The 11,052-nt window shown below is 44.3% G+C and overlaps 1 protein-coding gene across 1 annotated transcript; it reads left to right on the top strand.

Moving 5' to 3' along the window:
- The first annotated feature begins 1,580 nt into the window (after window positions 1-1,580).
- Window positions 1,581-2,219, top strand: LOC123412341. Its single transcript, XM_045105296.1, has one exon. The coding sequence runs from the start codon at window positions 1,757-1,759 to the stop codon at window positions 1,988-1,990; it is 234 nt and encodes a 77-aa protein (XP_044961231.1). The 5' UTR covers window positions 1,581-1,756; the 3' UTR covers window positions 1,991-2,219.
- The last annotated feature ends 8,833 nt before the right edge of the window (window positions 2,220-11,052 follow it).

Here is an 11,052-nt window from a genome sequence, read left to right on the forward strand (position 1 = left end):
CTGCATCACAAAGAAGCAGTTGGCGGGAGGGACATTTCAACCCGCGCTATTTTCCCCCTCTTTCCGCCGCCGCCCCGCCCGCCGCCGACGAGTCCGGCCATATCTGCAAGCGAGCCGCAGCACCGCCCCTCCGAATCCGACGAGAAGAACCGCCCCCGCCGTCGCCGCCGAGTGCACCCCCTCGTTGCCGCCCGGGATCACCCGTCGCCGGTAAGTCCCTCTTTTGTGATTTTTCCGAGCTGTGCGAGAAGATGGAGTTGACCCCGTGCGAGAAGTTCTTACTATCCGATTCGTCCAATTCGGACGTCTCGGATGTTGAGACCATGCTTGCGAACTTTCGGCAGCAAACATTAGTTATGGCGTTTGCCATTATCCGTGGTCCTGCTCGTTTTTGGGATAAGAAAACCTTGAAGAACATCATGACATGTTGTGTTATCTTGCACAATATGATTCTTGAAGATGAGAGAGGATTGAACTTAGAATTCTTTTACGATAATGTGGGTAGATGTGTCAAACCAGCTAGAGACCCAAACCGCATTAGAGCTTTTCTTCACACATACAAGGAGATTGAAAATGCAGACACACACTTTCAATTTTAGAAAGATCTCATTAAACATCATTGGCAAAGGGCTGGACAGTGACTTATTTTTGTATTCATTTGTATCTGTATTCATGAAAAGTTTTGAATATTATTTGTAATGGGGATGATTATTGTATTATGTTTGATTCGAATAATTCAGTTTGTTTTTTATTGTTGAATTATGTTGTATTTGATATTTGAGGGCTGATGATATGTGGGATGCAGCGGCGCAAAGAGCAGACCCCGCAAAATCGATCTGTAAAAAAGTATATTTCGCGAATATACTTTTTTACTGATCCGTTTGGAGGGTCTGCATCTGTGCCAGCCCGACCAGCCTGCAAAAGCTGTTCTGCATGAACTGCAAACGTGTTTTGCGGGCCGACGGGATGCGGGGTCTGCTAGAGTTGCTCTTAGTGCTCCCAAATATATTTGTGATGTGCCTATTGGCTTTTGGCCTTTTGCGTTACGGGATATACTGCTCCTCTGAGGAAGCAATTTGCATTTCTATTAGTAGTAAGTTGGGTAGCTGGATATCTGGTTTTGTCATACACGAGATATTCTAAATTCTTAGAAATATAGTACCAAGTTGGAAGTTATTTTCAGACTACATATTGTCCTGTTTTATCCTAACTTCATCTTTATTCCTTGGTGTGTCCTGTTTTATCCTAACTTCATCTTTATTCCTCGGTGTGCAATAGACCATTTTGATGCCGATTGTCATGTTTTTGACGCGTCAACGATGGGCTTACACCTGCCTGAACCTTTATTGTGGCCATTGTGAAATTTGTTGTGCTATGAACTACTTGCTCTTTTGTCATGTCAATGCACACTTCACTTGTGTAAAATAATGTCATCTCGATGACCCGCGGTTGTCGGTGGTATATTTTTAGAGGCGAGGAGAAGGATTGCATGTGCAAAGGAACCATTTTAAGGGATCCCTTGCGTGTTGTGTATCCATAAAGAGAGCCAGAGAGGTGGCATGCATACCTTGTCAAAGAGATGTCAATCAACACCTTTCTGCAGTTAAATCCCTTTAGGTCCCTTGCTTCCAAAGGATGGCACTCCATGTACAGCCTATTTTCTCCGTCGCGAAGCCACTGTGAGCTCCAAGCATCCTCTACTTCTGCCTACTCACCATCGATGTTGTGCTTGCATGTGTGACATAGAAGAAGACAGATGACGACGACGGACTGGGGGCCCATCATCGTGGCGGTGGTGTTGTTCATCCTGCTGTCGCCGGGGTTCCTGTTCCAGCTGCCGGCGAGGGTGAGGGTGGTAGAGTTCGGCAACATGGGCACTAGCGGCTTCTCCATCCTCGTCCATGCCATCCTCTACTTCTGCCTGCTCACCATCGCTGTTGTGGCCATCGGAGTGCACGTGTATGCCTCCAAATCCGGTCCAGTAGGGTAAATATGCAGTGCTCTCTGGCCATTCATGGGGTGCTTTTTTTTAACAGGGGTAGGGGCTCAAAGGCCCCTGAAGCTACCATTCATGGGGTGGTGGTGTTGAATTCCTTTGATTTGTTTGCTTGTCTTTCTGTCTTTTGGACACAAAACTAAGTGAGAAATGAAAATCATATATGTATGCATCGTGTTGTTTACAAAGACAAAATGCATGATGCATCCACGAAATTTGAGCATTGATTATTCTTCGCACTCAAGGTCGGAGGATCAGTCTATTTCTCACGAGACCCCATGAAGTGTCAGCGCTCCTTTCTTCAATGGCTTACGGTGTCACGTCACCTCGACAACCCTTCTTCCCCTTGCCGGTGGCTGATGTTTGAAATTTGGCATTGTTCCATTTAGTTCATTTATTGGCATGTATGACAGCATGTCGGTCCAATCGGCAAGTCAAAACAAAAAGGAAACTCTCAGAGCTCGAGCCCGTGAGCTCCCATCTGTTGCATCGCACTACTCCCTTCTAATAGGACCACTGGCCACTCGGTCGGCATCTTTCTTGGAGTGAAGGATGTCACCTTTGAGATAGGTTGGACCGCGGAGAGTTCTATGTTAGCATGGAACTCTTTAAACGGACGCGAAACTTCAAGTGGGAAGTAATCGTCGTCTACGGTCCAGCTAACCACCGCTGCTCGACGGCTTTCCTTGAAGAACTAAAGAGGTAAGTAGAAGTGTCCCAGCTTCCTGTGGTCGTTGGGGGTGACTTTAATCTCATTCGGTCGGAGGCAGATAAACGCAATAGCTTGGTAAACTTTCCAAGGATGCACATGTTTAACGATTGGATCGCGGACCTGGGTCTCCAGGAACTTGATCGAGTGGGGGCCAAGTTTACCTGGACTAACCGCCAGGCCGGCCCGACCCACTCCGTCCTCGACCGGGTCCTAGTCTCCCCCCAGTGGGAGCTTCGCTGCCCCTTGCTTCGCTCAAGGCGATTATTAGGATTGGGTCGGACCATCACTAGTAAAAAATGGCCCATTTGTCCCGGTTCCAGGGGTCCATTAGCCCCGGTTCTTGAACCGGGACTAAATGGTCGGGACTAAAGCCCATAACCTTTAGTCCCGGTTCACTTACAAACTGGGACCGAAGGGTCTCCACGTGGTCTCTGCGGGTAGCCCGGGCAGGAGGTTCTTTAGTCCCGGTTGGTCACAACAACCGGGACAACATGACATCCACGCGTCAGCATCTGGCCGGAGCTGGGGTTTTTGTTTTTTTAATGGGGGGTGGGTTTGGGGGGTTTTGGAGCGTTAATTTAGTGGTTTCATATTGTGTTAGCTAGCTAATAGAGAGAAGTGTCATCTCTTTCTCCATGCTTGGTCGAACAACAAGTTTTCGTATATCTATCTGACGATATTACATATATACAATATAACATCTTTTACAATTAATCCAAAACATCATCTAATTAAGATCTAATGACAAATCCACATGGCATTCTCCGTCTTTAGGTATGATGTGGTGAACAAAGAATCCCGCCAATTCCTCTTGAATTGCTCGTATGCGATCATATGGTAGCAGTTGATCCCGCATCTTGCAGATCTAATTTAAAGAAGGGGTCAATACATGCATATATATGAATAAAACTCAACGCAATTGTGAATATTATTTACGTACTTGAAATTGTTTTTCACAGAAGACCCGCTCAGAGGTCGAGTTGCGAATGAACTCGCATACGTAGTATGCACATAAAACAGTGCCTTCTTTCTGATACATATACTTTACGAGAATAGAGTTCAATCAAATTGATAAGCAAGCATGGTAATGATATATTGATGAAACTTTGAATCAGTTAGAGATGCGCGGAACTAGCTAGTACTACTTACTTTGGGGTGCGTAAATCGCAACTCTTTGTTTAGACCGGGAACCATATTGGCTAAATTCGTCCAAACCCTGCGAGACAAAGAAAATTATTACTTGATATCAGGAAATAAACGAAAGTTGCATGCCGATATGGTCTTGGTATATTGACTGAACTTAGTTCTTGAGCATTGCAGTAATGTCCTCATAATCCTCTTCGGCTTTATGTCTCGAGTCTAAGACATTTACTAGTGCCCTGCCAATGTCAATGGATAGCAGAATAAAGTGGTCTCCGCGCACACATATATAACTCATCAATTAAATTACTTAATTAACCTCGAGTAAGCGAAACTGAGTTTACAGAGAAGACAACAACACTCACTTGAAGTTGTAAGGAAAGATTATTTCCACTTTTTTATGTATAAGGAACGAGTTTAGCAAGTTCTCCTCGGTCTCTTTGATTGAGTTTCGTACCGTCAATTCATTTACGACATCTAGGCTAATGAACCCAACGTCGACGATTCCTACTTTTTTTAATTCAACGATCTTCAAGCTACATAATATATATAGTGAGGATAATTATATATACATGCAATGAACGAGCTGAGCTAGAGACTTAACTATAGAAGTAATACTTACAAACAGTAGGAAGCAATGAGTTGTTTATCGAGGGCCAGTTGATTGTATAACTAAAATAACTCCTCACATTGAATAGTAATCATGGGAGGTCCAATGAATTCGTGCTCTGGTTTCACTGCCACATACATAGCGTTTTTCCCAGACTCCCTGCAGGTTTTCATGTACCACTCATGCAATCTGTGCATCATCGTTGTTAGAGCAGGATGACCAGGTTTGACGAGAGGCTTCCCGAGCACGTATTTATATTGTTCTTTTGTTACATCATCCCCCAAGTAATCATCAGGATTGGTACCGGGCACCATCTCCGGATGATTAGCGACGACGATATCGAGCTCGGGAATTGTTTTCCCACTTCTTCGTTCTGCTAACATTACATCACTAGAAGTAGTCCCCGACCGCACCGCTTGTGCATATGTCTTTTTAAGAATGCGGTCATAGTTGGAATCCGGCGGAGGCTATGGTGGACGCTGCAGTTGATTGATAGTGCGCTCCACTCTCATCGGATCTAGCTTCTCCTTCGGAGGTGGAGTTTTCTTTGCAAAATGGGCCCTCAATTCGGGACGACATATCTCCTCGTTTTCCTCCTTGGTCTTCTCATATAGTAACTTTTCCAGAGGCTTGAGAGATGGTCCGAATTTCCCACGTCTGCTTGTACTCCTAGCAGCCGGAGAGAAGGAGGCGTATCTCTTCCGCTTGAGAGAAGGAGGCAGACTGCTCTGACGCGCCGGACGAGCCGGAGCAGCGGTGTTTGTCTTCCGATGTTGCCGACGAGGCGAAGGAGGAGGCGGACTGCTCTGACGCGCCGGAGTAGGCGAAGGAGGAGGCGGACTGCTGTGACGCGCCGGAGTAGGCGAAGGAGGAGGCAAAGTGCCCTCACGCGTTGGAGGAGCTGGAGAAGGAGGCGGAGTCCCATGATCACTCACCAGAGGAGGAGGAGGAGGAGGGGGAGACGGCGGATTGCCCTGACTCGGAGGAGGAGGAGGCGGAGGCGTCCAGTTTTGAAGCTTGATGAACTCCTTCTGCCATAGACATGTACTCCCACAACATGAGCTAGCTGAATCTCCCCTTCACCTGTAGGGTGGTTAAGCTCGGGCTACTCAAATCCTCCATTACTTGATCCACCATCACAACAGCATATCCATGTGGAATCAAAAGGCAGTGAAAAGTTCTATTGGGTTGAGGAGGTTCAACAGAGCCGACAGCTGCCTTGAAAGTGAGGTTCCGACATTTCATCATAAGCTCGCAACGTTGAGACTCCGTGATAGTATCCACGGGGTAGCTAGGAGCCGTGAATTCATGCTGAACGGGCTCCATGGAAGCCATGCTGCTTCTCCGCTGAGATGGTGGGATGCCTTATAGGGTAGTTTCATACCGCTGAGATGGTTGGCCGGCAGCTCGCTGGCTCTCAAGTTCCTCTAGCTTTTGCAGTCTTGCCTTGATCTGCTGCATGTCACTCAGCTCCGCTTTCCTCTTTCTCTCCCGGCTTCTGTAACCTCCTGCGTTAGGAAACCCAAACTTCCACAGAACAGATCCTGGTGTGCCTCATGTTCGTCCAGGGTGCTCAGCATTCCCTAGGGCCTTAGTCAGCTCGTCATTCTCTCTGTCTGGAATGAACGTCCCTTCCTGCGCTACGGCGATACACTTCTGAAGCTTGATCATGGGTATTGCAAGTTGCTTGTCCGTCCAACGACACTTCCCTGTTTCAGGGTCAAAAGTTCCCCCAACCCCGAAGAACCAAGTCCTTGAACGCTCTGGCCAGTTCAATGTCTGTGGTTGGACCCCTTTAGCAATCAGGTCATTCTCAGCTTTGTCCCAGAACGGCCGGGCTTTGAGGTAGCCACGTGACCCCATGTGATGGCTATACTGCTTCTTTGCGGCATTGCTCTTGTTTGTCCCTGACATTTTCTTACTCTTCCCCGATGACTTGTAGGCCACAAATGCGGGCCAGTGATCTCTTATCTTCTCAAATCGGTTACGAATTCTGGAGTCTTCCCTTTCTCGACAAACATTGATTTCAAATCATTCTTCCACTTCCCGAATATATGTGACATCTTCTTAAGAGCACACGCCTTGACAAGTGGCTCTATAACTGGCTTATTCGGATCTTCCTCTGGCGGTAGGGTGAAATTTTCCTTCGGCGCGGTCCAGAGATCATCTTTCTGCCTATCGGTGACATAATCACCTTCAGGGACGTCGTCGTCCTTAGGCTTTTTCCATTGCTTGACGCTGATCGGGATGTTGTCCCTAACAATAGCTCCGCACTAAGCAGAAACTGCGTCCTTGGTCAGCTTGGGTCATTCGGTAGGCCATCGGCCGCGATTGCTGTGATTGTGAACTTTTCATCCGTGCACAACCTTCTCTTTGGGCCTCGTCTCTTTACGAAGTTTGGCTCGATCCGGAGGGCTATAAAAGAAGAAAGAATGAAGTGTTAATATATGTACATACCTTCGGGCTTAATTAATATATATATCTCGCCGGACTTTGCAACATCTCCCTTCTCCGTTCGGTCAACGGAGCCGTCATCATGGTCTCCTTCTTCCTCCAGCCTTCGGTCACCGGAGCCATCATGATCATGTCCTTCCTCCTCCATTGTTCGATCATCAGAGCCGTCATCCTCTCCTTCCAGAACAACGGTGTCGTTGAGATACGACAAATAATCACCGACCATTATCTCCCCCAACAACTGTTCTCTTTGATCCATATAGTTTGTCCAAATAATCACCGAGCATTATCTCCCCCAACAACTTTTTTATATTTCATTTTCAAATGTTGAATAGTTCATAGATGTACGTTATCTATACCTACTAATAGAAGAAATAGTATCACATGGCTCTCTTAAGCTGAGTCTTTTCAATTTAACTCGAAGGGATCAGTATAATGAAATTTTAAATATTAAGATTTTGTTAAATCTGAGGTACCTCACATATTTCAAAGCTAGCAACATACAGATATAAAACAACACCGGTCGATCTCGCGAGCTACATTGAAATAGATAATTTGTATCTTTCTTATATTATCTGTTTAGTGCTACATGACTAGAATAGATAACTTTTTCTCTTTCACCTACAAAAATGTCGTTTAAAAATGCCGTTTGATATGTATTTTTTCTAGACTTTGGCATGTGCCTCCCTCGCGCCGGATGACACTGTCTGGATGCTGCACCATTGGGAACTTTTGTCGAACCGACGAATCCTGCTTTATACTTTAATCTCGAATACATCTCTAGTATAATCTATATATGAACAAAATTTGTATTATGAACATCAATATGCAGGGGCAGCGGCAGCGACAAGCAGAGCACACGCAGAGGAGGAGCTCACGGGGGCTGACGGGCTCGGGGCGGCGACGACGACGGGCTCGGGGCGACGGTGACGGGCTCGGGGGCGGCGACGATGACGTGCTCGGGGCATCGACAGCGGCGAGGAGAACTGGATTGGGGGCGGCGGCGACAGCGATGTGCTCGGGCGACGGTGACGGGCTCGGGGACACAGACGATGACGAGGAGGACTGGATCGGGGCCGACGACGACGAGGACTGGCTCGGGGGCGACGGCGAGCAATGGGAGAGTTTTGGGGGAAATTTCGACAACTCTCGCCTATATGCGAAAACCTTCTGTCCCGGTTGGTGGCCTGAACCGGCACCAATACCACCCTTTCGTCCCGGTTGACACAGTAAACCTGGACTAAAGGTCAATTTTCAGTTGCCAAATGGTGGGGAAGAAGACACCTTTACTCCCGGTTTGCGGAACCAACCGGGACAAAAGGGTGCCATTTGTCCCGGTTTGTTCCACCAACCGACACTAAAGTCTTTTTCTGATCCCGGTTTGTGCCACAAACCGACACGAAGGCATGTGCCTAGCACAGCCGCGGTGCGGTTAGATGTTTAGTCCCACCTCGCTAGCCGAGCGAGAAGTTTGGAGGTTTATAAGCGCTTGTGCGCACATAGTCTCGAGCTCCTCTCATATGCACGCTTTCGGGCCTAAACTGTCACTAGGTGTTGGGCCTTCTGCGGGCCTGAATCCTGGCCCAACTGTCTAGTTGGGTTTCTAGTCGTATTCAGGCCGTGGTGGCCCACTAGTTGACATTTTTTAAAGAAAGTAGTTTTTTGTTCCTACTTACTATTTTTCACCGATTCTTTCATTTTTTGGAATTATTTGAACTCCACACCTTTTGTGTGTTCAAAATGCACCATTCAAAGCCACATCATCAATTTTCAACTATTTGTGACTTCATTTGGTATTTTTCATGCATTTATTGATTTTTTGAGCTAAATGGCCCTGAAATTGAAGAGCACTACAAATGAACTCTGAAAATGTTGAAAGTTGGCATGGTATCATCATTTCACCCACATAGCATGTGCCAAAAAGTTGAGAGGGTTGCGGCAAAAACTAGACGCACTTCTTGTACAAATTGGACAATCTCTTTCGAAGTATGAGGGTTTCATACGAAAACTCATCTGTTACAAAAGGGATTTCATTTTTGGGAATTATTTGAACTCCACACCTTTTGTGTGTTCAAAATGCACCATTCAAAGCCACGTCATCAACTTTCAACTATTTCTGACTTCATTTGGTATTTTTCATCCATTTATTGATTTTTTGAGCTAAATGACCCAGAAATTGAAAAGCACTACAAATGAACTCTCAAAATGTTGAAAGTTGGCATGTTATCATGATTTCACCCACATAGCATGTGCTAAAAAGTTGAGAGGGTTGCGGCAAAAACTGGATGCACTTCGTGTACAAATCAAACAATCTCTTTCGAAGTATCACAGTTTCATACGAAAACTCATGTGTTACAAAAGGGATTTCATTTTTCGGAATTATTTGAACTCCACACCTTTTGTGTGTTCAAAATGCACCATTCAAAGCCACATCATCAATTTTCAACTATTTCTGACTTCATTTGCTATTTTTCATGCATTTATTGATTTTTTGAGCTAAATGACCCAGGAATTGAAAAGCGCTACAAATGAACTGTGAATAGGTTGAAAGTTGGCATGGTATCATCATTTCATCCACATCGCATGTGCTAAAAAGTTGAGAGGGTTGCGGCAAAAACTGGACGCACTTCGTGTACATATCGGACAATCTCTTTCGAAGTATCACGGTTTCATACGAAAACTCATGTGTTACAAAAGGGATTTCATTTTTTGGAATTATTTGAACTCCAGGCCTTTTGTGTGTTCAAAATGCACCATTCGAAGCCACATCATCAATTTTCAACTATTTCTGACTTCATTTGGTATTTTTCATGCATTTATTCAAAAATAATTGAGCTAAATAACCTAGAAATTGAAAAGCACGACAAATAAACTCTAAAAATGTTGAAAGTTGGCATGGTATCATCATTTCACCCACATAGCATGTGCTAAAAAGTTGAGAGGTTTGCGGCAAAAACTGGACGCACTTCATGTACAAATCGGACAATCTCTTTTGAAGTATCAGAGTTTCATACGAAAACTCATCTGTTACAAAAGGGATTTCTTTTTTTGGAATTATTTGAACTCCAGACCTTTTGTGTGTTCAAAATGCACCATTCAAAGCCACATCATCAATTTTAAACTATTTCCGACTTCATTTGGTAATTTACATGCATTTATTGATTTTTTTGAGCTAAATGGCCTAGAAATTGAAAAGCACTACAAATGAACTCTGAATAGGTTGAAAGTTGGCATAGTATCATCATTTCACCCACATAGCATGTGCTAAAAAGTTGAGAGGGTTGCGGCAAAAACAGGACGCACTACTTGTACAAATTGGACAATCTCTTTCGAAGTATCAGGGTTTCATACGAAAACTCATGTGTTACAAAAGGGATTTCATTTTTTGGTATTATTTGAACTCCACACCTTTTGTGTGTTCAGAATGCACCATTCAAGGTCACATCATCAATTTTCAACTATTTCTGACTTCATTTGGTATTTTTCATGCATTTACTAATTTTTTTTAGCTAAATGACCCAGTAATTGAAAAGCACTACAAATGAAGTATGAATAGGTTGAAAGTTGGCATGGTATCATCATTTCACCCACATAGCATTTTGTGTTTGCGCCAAGCAAGGCCTTTGGAATGGTCTACGGTGTTTGCAATTTAATTTTGCTGAAAAAATAGAAACTTTCGACCTCAGTCCAGGAATTTTTTAAATTCACTGGAACATGCTTTTGATCTCAATTTCTTACACAAGATTCATATACAATTTACCCAGATTGTCTTAATTTTTCGTAATTTTGTAGTTACATAAGTACTCGAATTATACAAATTACTTCCGACTATTCTGTTTTTGACATATTCTGTTTTCTTTGTGTTGTTTGCTTATATCGATGTATCTATGGGTTGTATCGGGGGGTATGAACCATGGAGAAGCTTTAATACAGTAAATATTACACCAATATGAATAAAGAATTAGTTCACAACAATACCTAGAGTGGTGATGAATAAATAAAGGGCTAAATAACCATTCAAATTTTAAAAACCCTACATAATGGCACAAACAGAAACTATATATATATAAATTGGTCCAAGCAGTACATAATAATAGCTAGCATACATATATATACAAGTGTTCGCCTTTATGAACACTA

Source organism: Hordeum vulgare, chromosome 7H (assembly GCF_904849725.1).
Source record: "Hordeum vulgare subsp. vulgare chromosome 7H, MorexV3_pseudomolecules_assembly, whole genome shotgun sequence".
In the NCBI taxonomy this organism is placed as follows: domain Eukaryota; kingdom Viridiplantae; phylum Streptophyta; class Magnoliopsida; order Poales; family Poaceae; genus Hordeum; species Hordeum vulgare.

Coding starts and splice junctions, on each gene's coding strand:
- LOC123412341 (XM_045105296.1), top strand. CDS start 1,757: ATGACGACGACGGACTGGGGGCCCATCATCGTGGCGGTGGTGTTGTTC.